At 38.3% G+C, this 18,710-nt stretch overlaps 1 protein-coding gene across 4 annotated transcripts in view; it reads right to left on the minus strand.

Moving 5' to 3' along the window:
• LRP6 (LDL receptor related protein 6) overlaps positions 1 to 18,710 on the minus strand; it is a 122,855-nt gene that overhangs the window by 49,590 nt on the left and 54,555 nt on the right. For all 4 annotated transcript variants that reach the window (XM_062592805.1, XM_062592789.1, XM_062592779.1 and 1 more), the window contains 2 exons: positions 8,459 to 8,655; positions 7,604 to 7,735 (listed from right to left, as the gene is read on the minus strand). In XM_062592805.1, the coding sequence (XP_062448789.1) occupies positions 7,604 to 7,735; positions 8,459 to 8,655 (329 nt within the window). The remainder of the gene's footprint in view (positions 1 to 7,603; positions 7,736 to 8,458; positions 8,656 to 18,710) is intronic.

Raw genomic sequence — 18,710 nt, forward strand, 5'->3', positions numbered from 1 at the left:
CATTAATTGTGGCTAGTGTTAGATGAAGTCTTGCTGCATGCCAAACTTTGGACTGATACCAAGGCAACCATTGGTTAATTTACAGCAACTTTAACACATTAAGAACATCTAATACACTTTCACAGAACTGCAAGAAACAGCACTTTTCAACAACTGAAACTGATAAGATTATTACAAGGGTTCTTCATTGGCAGTCCAGAATGGATTAAGATCAGCTTTAGCATCCTCTGCCTTAAAACACTTCGGTTCAGAAACGCATGTATACACTACACAATTGTTTTTCTAGGGAAGAACTCTTATGCATTAATGAATTTCAAGAAGAAAAAAAAACCTTGTAATTACATCTCTGTGCATCCTTTAAAATAATTTAAAGCTTGTAACAGTAAACAGAAAACAGGCTTGTTAATAAGATTTCTATAATTACAGAAGCAACCGATCTTGTCACAGGAGTCTATATTTACATATGTATTTATTGCTACTAAGAATCTCAAACAATTCAGCATCCAGAGCCAAGCATTCAGCTGCATTATGGTCATATAAAACATTAGAACATAAGTAATCCCAACTAATTAAAAGGTTCAAGTAAGAAAGAAATCTCTTGTATTTCCTTTCTCATCACTTCATGGTCATTTATCCAACTTACCTTTTAAACAAAAATGCGAGAATAGTGTTTAAAAAAATACTTTTTTGTAGTATCTAATAAAATTAAGGTTGTGTGAATGCACTAACCTGAGATTTCTAAATAAGGATGAGGCTATCTACAGCCCATCAGATAAGGAGCTTTAGGCATAATTTTAAAATATTTTGTGCCCTTCAGTTGGAATTAACAATCATTTTGAAGCGCCAACACCAATTCTCCAGCAAGACTGTCGGACTACAACCAGGCCTTTGCTGAAACTCACCCTTAAAATTGACCAATTGACCTTGCGATTGTTCTCAAAGACCTGCTTCAACAGCTTCAGCATCCTGCTTTCAGGTTGCAACACTTTTGTTTAGGCAAATAACACACTGTGTCAAAGCCTTAATTCAGCATCAGGAAATTATTGGCTTTCAGCTAACTCATGTGGCACATAGGATCCTTGAGCTAAGAATTTCATGGTTTTTATCAAGCGGCAGGGCTGGCATTCCAGTCCCTGCTCAAGCAAAACACACAGATACACACAGACACAGAGCTAATGAAGCCATAAAAAGTTTAAAGTTCGCTTTAAAGTTATTACCCACCCATTTGCAAACCGACACCTCAGCTGCTTAGTTAGATCACCAGGCATTTTATTCAGGGAAAAAAATGGAGTAGCACAGAGACATCTCATTTCAACATAGGCTGATGAAAAAAATCACTTCAAATGCCTTCAGGTTTGTCCTGACAATAGCAAGAACAGCAAATGCAACATCCAGGCACATCTACGGAATGACCACATTACCACCTTGATCATAGTCAAGAAACAAAAGATCTCTCTGAAATAACACAACCTATTTGAACTTGTGACAAAACACCAGCTGTAAATTTTTACATGATTAAGCACCATTAACAACACAGCCAGAAGAACATTCAAGATTCCTCAAGGTTGCAAGGACATAACAGAAACAAAATGACATGTTTTTTTTTCCTTCATTTCTATTCAAAAGACCACTTAAAAAGCAAAAGCTAAAAACTGACAGCAAGATCAAATACACATTGAAGCCAGCGGCTCTGTCTTCTGACCTCCCCTTTCCTTCTTTTCCTGCTGCCTCCATTACTGTGAGCCTGTATGCATCTCCAGTTTTCTCTCTCCCTCTTCAAGAAAGCCCTGCTTCTGATGGGGAGCATGATGGAGAACATCATGGGCATGGAATCATGCTTTCAAAAGGAGAAAGAGGCAGGAAAGGACAACCAACTCAGGCTGCATGCCAGCATAACTCAGTTTATTTTATTTACCAACACTTACCGGGAGGCTTAATGAGCCATGAACATATGCAACAACTCAGCTGGCTCAAATGATGCCAAAGGGGCATCAAGGCTGCAACCAGAGCTCTGACTTCAGTATGTCCATGCAGACCTGTACTTGTTTTTCTCTAAATCCCTTAGACCGCAACTAAAAAAAAGGCAACGCACACTAGACACACTGATAAACACACTGGGGAATTTACTGCCAACGCTGCTGTTACAGTGCCCACCGTGTTACATACGCTCGAGATCACTGTACCCAGCACAAGCAGGCCTGTGGGCAGGCATCACATGCAGACTCAACTACATTTGTTGACTACCATGCTGGGTTTGACAACACAGACTCTGCAGTGTGCCAGGGTGTCCACTCACACTGTTCAAATTACACTGCATCAAGTTCCCAAGAGGACATCTGCAAGCAGAGCAAACTACCTTGAAGAAGACTGCCCAAAATTTAAAGTCAGATTCTTCTGCTTATCACCTTACTGATCTCCCACACAATCATAAAATAATCTTAGCAATCCATAACTAACTTAAGGAAAAAAAAATCCAAAACTATTCAAATTGGGTGTCATGCTCAAGATTTCTTTTTTTTTTTTTTTTTCTTTTTTCTTTTTCCTTTTAAGTGCCTTAAGTCGGGGACTATTCAGGATATTTAGTAATTTTTCTAAAATCAAGTGATTTAAGATGCCTAATATGGACTAAAGATTTACTCCAGGCTCTTATTTTTGAGAACTTTAGCCTACTTTTATTAAGCAGTTTGAAAGCTGGGATTACAAGCTCACGGATGGTGCATTACATTAGTCCTAGAACTAATACTTTCTCAAAAAGTCACTGTTAAAAATTATCATAATTTAAATCTGTAGGCTAGCTGAAGTCAGGGAAGAGGAGAAAAAAGGGGATGCAGAGTGGAAGCATGCAGATAAATACTATGACAAAGCTTCAAAGTCCTACGCCTGATGTCTTACTAACCTTTACAATGAATTGCATCTTGTCAATGACATAAGACACTTGGGTTTTTTTTTGCCTCAATCATTTGTAAATTATTGACCTTTAAAACCACCAGTGGTTCCTGAGGCTGGTATTTCTTCACAGGTACATGTCTAGGAATTCATACATAAGAAATACTAGATGTTGGACATGTATAATTATTTCTCTGTGCCTGATAAACCAAGAGTAGAGTTACCTACTCAGTAGAGTTACCACAGATTTGACTAATAAACATTTCTTTATTAAATGTTTCTCCCCCGCTGTAGAGTCACTATTGTCCAGGAGCCCCTCGTGTTACAATTTGAAAAGGAGACTTTCATCTAGAGGAGCTTGGCCTTAACACTACAAAGGCAAAAGAACAAATGCCTGAAATTAATGATATAGGTTTTCTCTCCTTTAAAAGAAATAGAAGAGATGGGTTATTTAACTAACATCTTGATCTGTGCAGTCAAATACGGATTCTAGCTATTCCAAGCAAAGCAGAAGGGTAAATCTCTCACTGGACAGCCCTATGTTGCAAAAGCAAGTGCCAATTTCTAGTGACTGTCCCCACATCTGGGAGGGAAATATAATGTGAGCATCAGTGAGCAATATAAAGATTCTTCCTCCTTGGAAATAAACAGAGTGGCCAAAACAAAGCTCACATGAAAGCTAAAAGCAGTGCTTTTTCTTCATGAGGATACTGGTATTTCCTTGCTCGACTGAAGTCAGCATTGGTTTTCTCCATAAAAACTACAGATCTGAACCGACAATACCAAATGTAGAAAACAAAAAGGTAAATTCACTATAGGCAAAGACAGAAGCTGAGCATGTGAATGGGGAGATCTTCAAAAACTAATAAGAATTCAATTCCCAAGGCAAACCTGTAAAACACATCTAAATTTTGTTACAAAAAGGGCTACCAAGTTGGGCATCTAAATATAGCCCTAGCAAACTGAAAGGAACAGTGGTGCCTATAATTCTAAAGAAAACGTCCTACAGGTAAGTGAGCTAAGCTACCAAGAACATGAGGGCAGTGTAGGTAAAAGCATACTGGTAGAACTGAGTTGCATGTTCTCAGACACAACTCTTAGCATTGGACATTATTGACTGAATTTGATGGCTATGCAAACTGATTATTCTGTCTCTCTTTTCTTTGAGGGTTACGTATTTTTAAACTTTCACCTAGACACTGAAGGAGTTAAGTGTCTACTCCTAGCCACATCTCAATAAAACAGCCATTTTGTTTTGTAAGAGGAATGGCACTCAAGAGCCAAGCAACCACCCAGTACTATCAGTTACTAGGAAAATAGCTAATTTGATTCCAAGTGATCTTTCTTTTCTGAAACATTGTGGAGATGCATTTATAAATGGAGAGTGGGGATTATTATTCCAAACTCTCATGAGAAATGGTAAAATTCCTCTAAGGTGCAATGAATTAAAAAAATAACAAAAAGAGAAGAAACCAACATGGGGGAAAAGAAAAGGGAGAAGATTTTCTATAAACCAAGATTATTCAAAAATGCTACATTGCCATGGAAACTGCTCCAGGAGGGTCAGCCAGCCTCACCTTTGGCTGCAAGGATCATCCGTCACTGCCAAGCCACTGCAAACACCACAAACACACACTCAAAATTTGCCCTTGCAAATTTTTCCCATCCATTCCAGTGCTCTCATCGGCACAGCAGGAAATAAAGTTCTCCTCTCAGAGAGGCTCCTTTCGACATGAAACAACTCAGTTTAGGAACTGATCTTAGTCTACAGCTAGAAGACAAAACTGTCTGAAGAAAAGAAAGCCTTGGCCTTATTTTCACCTTTCTTTATGTGCAAGTTGTCCCTCTCTCCCCTCCCCCCCCCCCCAAGAAAAGTCACATACGTGTTCTAGCTCCAACCTAGGACCCAGGTTTAATTATTCAGTGCTTCAATAGGAAGTGTTCTAAGTTTCCTATTTTCTGTTCTCAAGGTTCAGTCCTACTCCTGTACAGCAGATATAATTAACAGCAAGAAGGGGAAAAAAAAGGGGGGGCAGGAGAAAAAAAAAAAAAAAAAAAAAAGAAACCACAACCAGAAAGCCTCAAATTCCTGCCCTAAAAAAAGAGTGCACATTTACTTCACCAGTATCATTAAGAAACTCAAGGAAGGAAGTGGACACACAAACATGTACAGATTTACTGCTCAAAACCTGTTTCTCGACTAGGCTGGTTCTGACCAAGTGCCATTCACGTCTCCTCCTTTCCTTCCCTTCCCCTGAATTAATAAATGTAGCCTTCCCAACTAGGAGAAATGAGAGCAAAATACAGACTTGAAGAGCTCTAGAAAGTCACAGGTCACTCGCAAAAGCCCTAAACCTATCATCTGCAACTCTCTTCAGTTTCAGGAGTGAAAGAGTCCAAAATATTTTATGATTTTGGGGTAAGCCTAGCTCTAAACACCGGAACAAACTGAGCAGCCAGCAGGCTGACAAGAATCCCTCTGGCCTTTACGCTCCTCCCGGGAATTAGCTCTGTGCAGGATTCGTGAAGTTAAGGGAAACCAATGGATCTCAAACATAGGTTGAGGAGTCGCTTGTTCGACTTGGTAATGTACTTGACTCTAAGGCCAATAAGCAGCAGTGTACAACACGCCTTGAGCTAAGTAAACACAGTTTCGATTTCCTCCCTTCCCGCCCTATTTCTCTTCTTAAGAGAGGATGTGAAGAGTATTTTAGAAAACACAGTGGCAGAATGGTTGGTAAAAACACAACATCATATCAACAAGACTATCATAAATAAATGGCCTTGTACTCCCCCCTCCCCCATATGAATGGACAACATGCTTTAGTACCTCAGCAAATTGGTAAATAAAATTCCTGGTAAAACAGAAGCTATATTTTGTGAGCCATGTATACTTTACAGCTGCAGAACATTCAGTTTGGATCCTCATGTGTTCAAGGAATAAGAGTAATAACTGCATATTCTGAAATGTTAAGAATGGCTGAAGAAATGAACTGATAATTTTGAATATCTCTGTACGAGGAGTTCAAGTCCTTTTATAAAGGTTTTTATTTTTGAAAGTCTAGACTAGTTCCTCAGGAGTCCACCCATCCATTTGACTTGGTAATCTATTTTGACACACTAAAAACACTACTAAGATTTTTAGCACAGGGCAGTTTACCAGGGTGGTAGATTGCTTCTGCAAGGACACGGTGCTGGATCTCAGGAAGGAAGATGGCACATCTTGGATAGAAAGACCTGTTTCTTAAATCACAAGAGAGACAGTCATCTTGCTGGAAGATGCTAGCCTTTTTCCAGTCACCAGGAAGTCAAAAGGAAGCTATTTCTCTCTTTCCTGCTCTCTCTCTCTCTCTCCTCTGCTCTCGCTCGCTCTCTTCCCCCACTCTCTCCTGCTCTCTGGCTTGTTCAAACTGTTGTCTTTTGTTGTTCAGCCTCTGCTTTTCTGCCTTTTTACCTTCATTTGGCTTGGTGACCAAGCCCTCACTATGTGGGTTTTTCATGTAGTTCTACTTTTGGAAATATGCTTGTATTGGGTAACAATTGTTTAGCTATCTAGTTCCATAAAAGTTTATCCATGCCTGTCAAGTGTTGAGAAAAACACATGACTTGTGTCACATTCCAACAAAATACAACCAACCCAGAACACTATCATTAAAGCTTGTTCCTTGTACTGGCAAAAGTGGGAGAATAACATCTTGTGCAAGTATCAGTAGGTTCTTACAACAAACTTGAAAGGCTAATTTAAGAGCTGGTTTTGAGGTTTCTCATATAAGAGCAGCAATTTATTTTAATGAGGTTCACACAGACACACATCGCCACACAAAAATAATCAGCAGAAAGCATGAAATAGTGTGAAATTACAGAAAACACTGAACAGTAGCTGACAAGCTTAGAATTTTTTAAAAATATAAAATGAAGATTTAGCATAAAAATTATTCCTGCATATATTTTATTTACCTTATTTACAATTAATTCTGCTATATCTTACTGTTTCTTCCTCCGCTTTATCCTGTCATAGAGGAACATGGAGTAAATAAAAGATTATTTATGAGAGTTAATTTTCTCCCAATGTCTATTTTGATACTGTTTAATGTGTTATAGAAGCCACAGTAATGTCACAAGAAGGCCTATACTTGCAGAATGTAAGAATTTGAAATAATACGCATTAAAAACATAACAAGGCACTATAAGCAGTTTTTGGTGAGCATCAGCAGCCCTAAGTCTCAGTCATGTTTTGGGTTTTAAGGCTGAAAGACCTTCAGCACCTCTAAAATTATGCCATTCATTTCTATTTCTACATACAGATGTAGGTGCCTAATTTATGCATGTGTGTATGTGTATAAATGAACATCAAGTCTTAAAAATAAAATTGTTTTAATCACATAATCCTGTTAGCCAAAAACAAGTCCATGATCAATAATGTTAGAGATAAAGGAGGTAGGCATCATAAATCTTGGGCAAAAACTAGCAGGCAAGTAGTGACAACTGTAACCTAAATTTTGTGACTAGAGATAACCTACTCTTCGGCCATGACACTAAGTTTCTTCTTTGAAAAATAGAGGGCATTTTTTTCTACCACATCTGTACCACAAAAGCATACCTCATTTCACAATTTCATATCCTTAATGTGCATTATGCAGTGAAGCTGGAAGAACCCCTTTCCCTCCAAAAATTAATCTGTGCTTAATTTAAAAGGATTTTTAAAAACCAAGCCTACCATCTTCGCAGGTCTTTCCATTCTCAAGAAGTTTCACACCAGTGGGACATGCACACTGATAAGAGGGCTTGGTAGGAGACATCAAACACAAGTGGGAGCAGTCACCGTTATTAATTCCACATGGGTTTGTAGCTGTTAAACATAAATCACACAGATTAATGCTTCTGATAACAAAAGACCTCATCTTATGTGTCAAGACACATATGGCTTTTGAGTGGTAGAACTGGTGGCAGCAACACAGATTAAAGAAGGAAATGATAAACAAGTAAAAATTAATTCCAAGTGTCGAGTAGCAGGGTATTTATGGTACCAAAATGCTTGGATGTTCACTGTTTCCTTTCTTGGGGAAAGGATAATTAGCTCTAAAGAAGAACCTTTTCTCATCTCCGCTCTTTCCGGTTTCACAAACTATTCAACATGTTAGTGCTGAATGTATAGGAGGTTGTTTATATTAAAAAAAATGCAAACACAGTAAATTAACACAATGGTTAAGACAGTGGTAATTACACAGAACTAGTCTTGCTTAATACCATCTGCCACACTAACACTATTTCCATTCAAGAGCTAATTCTCAGAAAAAATAAAAACATCAAGCTGCCTTCAAGCTGCAAATGAAGCAGAAAAACAAATACAACAGTTTAAATGTGGCAGTCAGAAGAAAAGCAATTTTTTTTGGACATTAAAACGCAGCGTAAAGAATATTTGGTTTCTCTTTGAGTCTTTTCCCAATCACTACGTTGGAAAAGTTGCACCATCATGAGAGCGAAGCCACTTGCTACCATACAGAAGGATTAATTAAGACTTTAGCAAATCAATTCCAACTTGCACTTTAAAAAAGAAAGCAAGGCGGCTTACCGTTTGGCTGCCTCTGCTGGCTGAAAGCATGGATATCCATGGGAGAGAAGATGTTGGAATGTATTTCACGCAGGTCCTCCCCAGTGTATTTGCTGCAGGCCAAGATCGAATGTGTGTTCCAGTCAGTCCAGTACAACGTGTCCCCAAACAGCGTTAAAGCAAAAGGATGTGGAAGGGAGCCTTTAACCACTGCTTGCCTAACAGGGTACAAGGAAAAAAAAAAAAAAAAAAGGAATATTTATGCACAATTCATGCTACAGTTTTACCTGAACATAGCCTTTGTGAAAAGCAGTTTTACAGAGCCACTATTGTTGACCAAGATTTCCTGTTTACTTACAGGAAACAAACCTAGTGCACTCAATCTGACGAATGACTGGAGGAGGTGGGGATTGGGGAGAAAATGAGACAGAAGTCCTGTTTTCAGCCTGCCTACTGATGCTGGCAAGTCCAAGAAATGCCAGCTAAAACTCTTACCCATGTCTGCAACTATTTACTCAGACTCCTGTAACATTCAACAGCTGTGGGGCTCTGCATCATCATCACGTATAAGCAGGGAGAACAGCTGATTTTATGCGAGTCAGATTGCTGCCTGCTGCTACACACTGTCCATAGCTTTCAGCATCAACAGATTTCAAACTGAGACACTATTTGGTCAATCAGCAGCCCACTATCTCTTCTAGTTTTCCTGTTTTGAACCAAAGAAAAAAATCTTTAACAGCAAATAGTTTTAAAAGTAAAGAAATCCTTAAAATTACTTTACACAATTCATTATTACAATTATTATTAAGGATTTCCTTTTAATTAAACGCTGTGCCATTAAACAGACTTCTACTGATCATCTGCCACAGTAATGGTATCATTTCTGAGCAATCTGGGTCACCACCTGTTTCCAGGTTCATAAACAAAATTAGCATGTGTATCCATGTATTTTATGTATATACACACACACATGCTCATTAGCCATCACAAAAATGCAGCACAAACGTTGCTGAAGACAGTTTTTCCAGGTTCTTGCAATGTAGAAACTAATTATTTATACCCAGGTTCCTCAGAACTAGAATTAAGCAGCTCAATCCTTATGGCTATTTTATTTAAAATTCTAGATGGTAGGGACCCTGGAGGTCATCTGGTCCTATATCCTGCTCCAAACTGGGCCACATAAGCACCATTTTCACAAGTGATTCTCTCTACCTCTCCTCTCTCTCAATTGTGCAAGTGCATAAGTGTTCATGCTTGCGGACGCATACACACAAGCTCCCAATGAACACTACAGATACCCATCCTACTCCCTAGGCAAAAGCATAAGGGCTTCACACATAGCTCCACTTCAAGTATACGATGATTGCCAGCCTCCCAACTTTCTTCTTGCAGCAGAAAGAGTCAGTATCCATATATTTATGGATAAAATACCCACATGCTATATGCATCACTTTTGCAAGAAAGTCAGCAGTGAATTGGTTTAGTAGGGCACAAAAATACTCTTGCTTTCCTAATGAATGTTAAAATAGAACCCATGAGTATATTAAAGCAAGGAACCTGAAGGTATATTTTACAAATGACTGAGTACAAAGAAGCTACAGTCATTACCTATCTTTTAACCTAGCTTCTGGAAAAAGATGCATTATCTTTAAAGTTTCTATTTTTTCTATTCCTGAGAAATACACATACATTCCTTTAGCTGTCACTCTAATGTTCCAGTTCTAGACCAAACAAAAACTTCTATTAGTGCATTAGGAAGAGTGTTGCCAGCAGGTTGAGGGAGGTGATCCTGCCCTTCTACTCAGCCCTGGTGAGGCCTCGAGTACTGCATCCAGTTCCGGGCTCCCCAGTACAAGAGAGACATGGAGCCACTGGAGAGAGTCCAGTGTAGGGCTACAAAGATGATCAGAGGAGTGGAGCATCTGCCCTAGGAGGAATGGCTATGAGAGATGGGCCTGTTCAGCCTGGGGAAGATAAGACTGAGAGGGGATCTTATCAATAAGTATCTGAAGGGAGGGTGTCAAGGAGATGGGGCTCAACTCTTTTCAGTAGTGCCATGCAACAGTACAAGAGGCAACGGGCACAAACAGAAACACACGCAGTTCCACCTGAATATGTTGAGGAATTTCTTTCCTGCAAGAGTGACAGAGCACTGGAACAGGTTGCCCAGAGAGGTGGCGGAGTCTCCTTCTCTGGAGGTATTCAAAACCCACCTGGATGCAATCCTGTCTAACGTGCTCTAGGTGACTCTGCTTGAGCAGGGAGTTTGGACTAGATGATCTCCAGAGATCCCTTCCAACCTTACTGACTCTGTGATTCTATGATTCTTGATATTTTGCACTAAAAACTGTGACATGTTATCTTTTCCTTCTTATTTGTCTGCAGTCAGTTATGTATTTACTTCTAATTAAGTGCATAATCTGAGAATCTTACCAGAGTTTTACAGCTGAAAACTACCAACCAAAAAGTGATGCCAAAACACCACAACATGCTATTCAGTATAAAGAAATACTTATTCTGAAAAAATTGTACAAATTCCATTCCTAAAGCCTAAATTCTTTCAAAAAAAAATAATAATCTTATTTTACAGCAGGACTTGTGATGGTCTGAGCACTTTGTTATATGGAATATAAGCAATAAAATACAAAGCTGTCATGTGAACAAACCCTCACCAAAGAGAACAAGTCCAAAATCAAGTGACCGTGCCGATACATAATTTTTCTGAAGCATTCTTACTACTACATTTTAAAAACAGTTAAGCTATTTTTTAAATGCAATTAGTGCCCATCAGCTCCTAGTGAGAATAAGCCTTCGAACCCAGCAGACAGTGCTAGATATGCCTGACTTTTGGAAGCCATCTATTCCTATAACAATGCATAAACTGAACTGTGACCCTTACTGAAATAAGCCCTCATCAGGTGAGGTCCAGCAGTATGAGGGAGCTACTTCACTTGACTGCACGATCAGTCTTAAAGCAAATACTCTTAAACTTATGTAACTTTCTTAGTAGATATGACTGTCATACAAAAATGGCTTTTGGCCCAAACATACTGGTACATATTCCTTGTATTTTATTAGTACAAGTAATATTAGAACTATATAATTCACAGACACTATTCTCCAGCAAGCAATTACAAGGTAATAGCTCACTTCAAATCAGCAGAATCAGAGGGTCTGTTTTCTCTTCTGAACATGTTCCCTGGGCTGCGCTAGCAGCTTTGCTGAAAAGCAGATGCACAATTTGTGTCAGTGCCAAAGCACTGGCTGAACTGCCCTAAACAAGCCTTCCTGGGGCTGACTGCTCCACGGTGATGAGGAGGAGGAGGGGGAAAGGCTGGTGAGACAAGGAGTAAAAACAGGAAAAGGAAGAGTAAGGAACAGTATTCCTATGGCTAGTGAAGAGCAACTGTTTTCAACAAGACCTGCTTTAAGAGCTGGAGAGCTTGGGCTTTGGAGGGTGAGAAGAGGTAAAATGACTTCTGTCCTAAATGGTTATTTATTAAACATACCTTGATGAATGAATAGGAAAAGAATGCCATAGATAGTGTTTAACCACTGTATGGGGCTGACAGAAGTACATGCTTCCCATACTCAGCATGCTTCACCACCGAAACATGCACTCACCTGTGGTCAAAGAGCAGCCATGGTTCCACGTTTTTGGCCTTACTAGTAAAAACTTCCATCAAGGGCAGCAGTTAGGGTGCTGCAGGTGTGATTGGATTGAAAAGACCCGAGAATTGCTTGTGGGTCTCTCTTTCCAGCCTTTCTATTATTAGCCCCAGGTTTGATGTGATAAGTAAACAACAGCAAGAAGCTCTACATCCTACCAGCCTACACTAACTTCTCAGTCCCTTCAAATGCTATATTCAAACTATTAGTGTCATTAAAAAGAGACACCAGCAATGATGAGAAAGTGAGAGGCGAGGAAGAGTAATGTTATTAGTTTAGTAAACATCTCTGTGGCTTCAACAGCATGCAAATTGGCTACACATTAGATGGCAATAAACACACAGTAACCTTAATCTTTCCTGTGCTGGCATATAATTAAACAAATTTGCCTTAAAATTCTTGATTGTGATTGACATTCAGAATGTCACAAGCTTTACTCTGTTTAGTTGGCTGGGAAGGAAAAGTAGAATGGGACAACAGATAGAAACGTGGGAAGGGGAGAGAGAAAAAGAGAAAAAACAAGAATTCCTACTGAAATTAAATTCCATTTGTGCTGTATATCATGATTTCCTAAACGCAACTATTTATAGTATCATCATGGTAATCAGAGATGCAATTACAATAAAAAAAAAATATTAGTCAAAGGCTTTTCTATAGCCTGAAGAAAATGTTGATCCAATTTAAATATGTTCACCTTTTGTTCTACTCTTTTCCTGCTAGAAAGGCCTGTGAAATACTTCGTGAAGATAACAAAAAAGGAAATAAATAATAAACAAATCAAAACAGACATAATAAGATGGGCTCCTGAACTCAGACAGAATAAAATAAAACTCATAGACTACCTAACCATTTTTATATTAATAATGACAAGGAAAGCTTCTGCTTCAGAATAACGTATATTTCAGACAAAGACAAAACTAACTTGAAATAAAAATTAACAGCAAAATGACAGAAAAGGTCAACTTTAAATCCCTATCTTTTATAGCCACTGGAATTTCTTCCATTTGCCCTTTTTTGCAAATAATAGAAGAATTCAAATCCAAAGTTAGATTATAGCTATGAAATATAATAACTGTTCATATTAAAAGAAGGCCACCAAAATTAAGATATAAAAATAATTAAAAATTGTATCAAGATTAAGATTTTTTATACCCAAGAACAGAGCATAAAACAAAAAGTAATTATAGATGCCATATCCCTCCATGAAAACAAATAAAAATTTTGCATTTAACAAATCCCTTCTATTATGGCTACATGATGATTACCTGATTTCAAGACCTGATCAGAATAGCTGCAGAACACCTGGAGTGCTTCAGACATCCTGGCCTGTACGTCTCTAATCCATTAACATTCCAGCTTCACATTAGCAATGCTTATTTCTATCTCTGTTATGAGTATATAGACATAATATTCAGAATGAATGTTACACTGAAGCAACCGCCAGCTGAAATAACATTTTGTTTCAATGCTGTTATCCATTCAATCCAAAATACAATGAAACTGTTTCCAACTCAACAGAAAGAGAAGAGGAAAAAATACCCACATCTAAGACCATGAATCATAAATTCTGCACAAAGGAGGTCAAAAAGGAGATAACCAGAGCCCACAATCTAATGCTGTATACAAAAAAAATCAATAATTATTTAAGCCTTATTCACTCTGTCTTTATCAGTAGATGCGGTATACAAATGGAAGTTACACACAGCCCTTATCTGCCATTCCCTCCATTTTACCCTTGAGGTTGCCCAGCGCTGTGAAAGAATTTACACATTTATGTTTGAATTCATATCTCCAGTGTCCCTCTGGAGGATCCCATACCTAGCACCATCTCTTAGACTATTAGATAGGGGCAAACCTATTATTGTCTTTGCTACCCAATTTCAAACACAAGATGTCAAAGAATAAGGTGGTTCATCTTACTGCTATGTTCTCAATGTTAAAGAATGAGTATAAAAGATAGACTTGTATTATATCTTTCTCTCAGGCCTCAAAACCCGGCTCACTCAAAACGAGCAGGGTTAGTAATGACATACAAGACTGCTCACATGCATGGTTTAGTTATCAGGCCTGAGGACAGCAGTGCCTGGGAAGAGAGATGATGATGAGTAGCTGTGGGCAGGCTTGGGGCAGTCATCTTATCCATCTGTGAGGCAAGGGCTGTAATGGGATGTATAGCCACAGCCTGAGTCAGGGAAGCACAGCCACCACGTTAGACAGGTTGTTCAGAAAGCACAAGCATGCCAGCTGTTTGCTTGAGCATTTCTACTCACAAGAGATGGCTTAAACACAGATAGCTAATCCAGCTCTCTAATAGTAAGGTACATTGAAACAACTGCATGGAAAATATAAGTAAATGTACATACAAAATACACATACTTTAACCATATTGGACATTGCACTCTTACCAGAGCATTTATTACTCAAAGGTCTCTGTTTCAGTAATCTGAAGAATGAAACTGAGTATCTGGCTATCACAGATGTTTGATCTGGGAAAAAAAGGAGGAGTGACTATTTTTAATTTAGGTATACTTCTGTCTTCCTTTGTAAATAGTTTGGAACAGAATCATTATAACTGAAAAAAAAAGTAATTTACTTGTTAAGTATATTATACAATTGCTATAATGAACAACTGAAGATTAGAGTTTTAAGAAGCAAAGAACTGGTACAGAAGCAAAAAACAGGGTGGACATTTGAGTGTTCATTTGTAGTTTATACTAAATATGATGTGCCAATGATGCTAGAATGAGCAGACACAGTGTCTATACTATTTGTTCTGAAAAAAGAAGTGTGTGACATCACCCTTTTCAGATGCATATTCTTATACCAACCTCATTCAGGCAGGATAATGCCCTTGCTCAGGCATTAGATTTCTAATAATGGGGGAAAATGTTCTGACAACTTCTTTCCCAGGGGGCACTTCAATGTAACCAGATTTACACCTTTCTTAGTATCTGTCCTTGCTTTTTGTATTCCTGTCAAGAGGGAAACCTATACTGATTTGACCAAAGTAATATTGGCATTGTAGCTACGAACAAACATAAGCAGCAGAAACTTGCTTTGCTGTTATACTCCTAAAATACAGCTACTACAGGTGCAGTAAGGCACTGCAGTAAAGCACAGTATTATCCCTTAATGAGCATTTTCATATATACTGGCAGGTAAAATTTACCACACTGATCACCAATGAAAACACAGCATTCACAACTAGAAATTCATACCATCTACAGGTAAAGGCTTTGTGATTAGCCTAGATATTGCTGAAGAAAGTATTTAAGGGATGCTCATATCTGCATTTGCTGTGTTTTATTTTACTTCTTATCATATACTGGATTTACTTTCAGCTAAAATACTTGTGAGCTGAATTTTCTTCAGACTTTTTTTTTCTTATAGTGAGGAAAAAAAAGCATACAGAATGCCATTTTTAAACCTACCTTCCTTGATGAACACAGATAAATGAAAAGGCCCATACTCTACACCATCCTTTTTGTGCCTATTATATATTAAAGAAAGCATACAGCAGAGACAGGTTTGCATAATGCAAATTATAATGCCTTATAGAAAATGTTTCTCTCCATTAACAGATTACTTAAAATGCCAGCACATTCAGAAACAGCAAGAATTATACAACCATGACCTTTGACATCTGGAGATACTAGCAAGTGGCTGAAGCACTTTCAGTATGAACCATGTGTAACACCAAATGAAGAGAGACTACCAGACAACTGTGTATGCCCATCCCACCCCACAGGTGCCCCAGGCAGGGCAGGGAGCTCCAATACCCTTGCAACTTACACAGTCTTCCACCAATCTAACACAGGCATTCGCAAGACAAGCTGAGAAAACTCAGCTGAATTTTCACCATAAATGCTTGTTCAAATATTCCTAGCAGACTAGAAACATAGTTTTAGTTACCTGAAAAAGTAAACAAGAAACACTGTGTGGGATATTACACTCTATTTTAAAACTCAAATATTTTCTTTTTTGCCACTTTAAGCCACAATTACTACGAGTTTCCAGAAAATACCTGTAGCAAACAACAGGTTCAGCAACAACATTTCAAATTCCAGCTTTGCTGAAAGTTTGAAAAAAAATCAGGAGGTAAAACAGTGGTTGAGAAAAGAAGTTATTCTGTATGTCATCTTTCAGTCAAACCACCTTCATGATACATCAAATAGCTGAAAGGCCTCTGGCAAGGAGGGGAGGAGATTGGCAAGAAAAAGGGATGAGATGGAGTTTAGGAGGAGGGGCATGGACTGTGGAGTACTTCATGTATGTGCTTCATCACCTGGAGCTGATTCTCCTTTGCTTTCAGCAGGGCCATGCTCCTGAACTAATTTATGCCATTTCAGTTCCTGGAAGCAGCATTGATGAGCTGCTATTATGTTGCTCCACCTGGGCTAATCATTCTGCACCACATATTTCCCTCTTAATAGAAGCATACAAATATGCAAAGACCTGTGACTTGGCGGATCTAGTTATACACCATGTATGTGCACCTATCTGTGCATGCACATGCTCTCAAATACAGATGTTTTGAAGCTGCACCTTTCCAGCATCTTATTTCAGAAGTGCCTTGTGGAAGAACCCTGAAATTCACCCCAGCACTGTGTCCAAACAATTTAATTAATTCTACTTGTGCAGGCTTCTCTAGCAGTTTTAATTAGGGCACTACTCCTCTTCTAATTATGCTGCAGTGTTTTAGTAAGGTATTACAACAGATAGACTTTTTACCCTAGACTGATTCCTCTTCAGTGGTTGAAGAAACTAAACATTTTTACCTCACAGAGCTATATGCAAATGTATACAGAGAACACTACCATGTCTTTGTACATATTGTTTAAGTCATACACAAATAATGAAAAGGAAATGTTCTTCTAAATGTAGAGACATAATATTTTTAGCTTTTCATCCAATCTGCAACTATTCATCTGGCAGACAGACTGACGTTTGAAAATAGGAAAGCAAAGCTTGAGTGCAAACTTAAGACATTCATCTCTTTGCTAGCACTCACCTAGCTTTCTGACAGTTGCTAAAACTATGTTTTCATACAGTGGCCTCAAAACCCTCCTCATTAGCACCAACACTTCCTGGGGGACCTTGTAAGTGCATTTCCCTTCAGCCAGTAACGTGTTAACTTATTAATTAGAACTGCTGCTGCAGGGTAAAGGAAGAGAAAATTAATTCAAGAGCTGCTTTAGCAGACCAACCTATCTCGGGTACTCTACTCACAGGAGAGCTGTCTGCAGTTCAGTTTTGTTTAATTAGTCCCACAAAAAGCAACTGTTCGCTCTGATAAGAGCAGGGTAAGAGCTGGGAAAAAAAAAAAAAAAAAAAAAAAAAAAAAAAAAAAAAACACCCTTCTTTATGCACCAATTTATTTTTTTCAGTATTATTTTCTGACATGAAAAACTGTTCATTCCTTTCTCTCTCTGGCAAACCAAGGGCGCTAGTTATCGACTTCTGCACTCTTCCTCTTTATTCTAATGAGCCCACTGCTGTGAAGTCACTTGGGCTAATAAGTCCCAGGGTTGGCAGGTAAATATATGTGATCACTGTAAAATTTGCTGTACAGATTTTCTCATGGATTTATTACTCTTCCACATTCTCAGTGAGTGCTTCTCACCATTAACTAGTTATATCTCAATATATGAGGATGAGAAGCTCTGCCAACGTAGCTGTCGTGGTGCTAACTAATTTTGGCAGAGGCTCACAGACCATAAAGGGCACTTATCTAGCTACTTCTACCTTGAGATGTGACAAAAAAAATCAAGACGTCTTTTGTTTTCCCCCCTGCACATCCCTCCTACTTGCCTACTTTACTCTTCCATTCTCCTAACCCATTTGAGCAGGAACCCAAGCATCCATGCAGATACATGACCTTGTCTAACAAATATATCTTTCTTTTCATTACTGTGTGGTAACACGTGTAGACATGATAGTCTGACTAGATGAATAAATAAGAAATTATTTCTTACATATATAAAAATATCAATAATTTTCCCTTTCAGTCATTCCAAATATTCAGCTTTGTCTGAAACATTATAATTCAAAATTTATCCATCAATGAAACTAAAATCTTTACCTGTTTAACCTACATTTCTCACCATCCAAAATGTTTTTTGAGGCTGTTTAATTTTTTTTCATATAAAGATGTTAGTTGCTTCTAACAAGTGCTTACTTTCCCCATTGTTATGAAAAGTCTTACATCATGCTTCTTTACACAACGCATTTACAATTGCATTTTGCTGTCATAGACTGTGTTTTCCACCTCACATTATGTAACACACACACACACAAAGACAGATCAAATCTTTACTCATCTGCTTGATCTAGGAAGCTGTATTTTTATGAAGCTATATCTCTTAATAAAACATTTGCCTATTCCAGTTCTTCAGTGGCTCTAGGTTCCAGATACACATTTTTTCCCTTGTCCAGAGCAAGTAAGGCAGCAGAAAAACTAGCAGCACTTCACAATGATCACAAAAAATTGTTTAATCAGGAGTAATTTAGATAGCAACAGCAACAAAAACCTTCATTTTTTAAATATTAAATGATTAGAAGAGAGTCTAAATAGCAAGGTCAAATCACTAGAACTAGCAGCTTA

The sequence above is a fragment of the Rhea pennata genome, chromosome 1, assembly GCF_028389875.1.
Source record: "Rhea pennata isolate bPtePen1 chromosome 1, bPtePen1.pri, whole genome shotgun sequence".
NCBI lineage: Eukaryota > Metazoa > Chordata > Aves > Rheiformes > Rheidae > Rhea > Rhea pennata.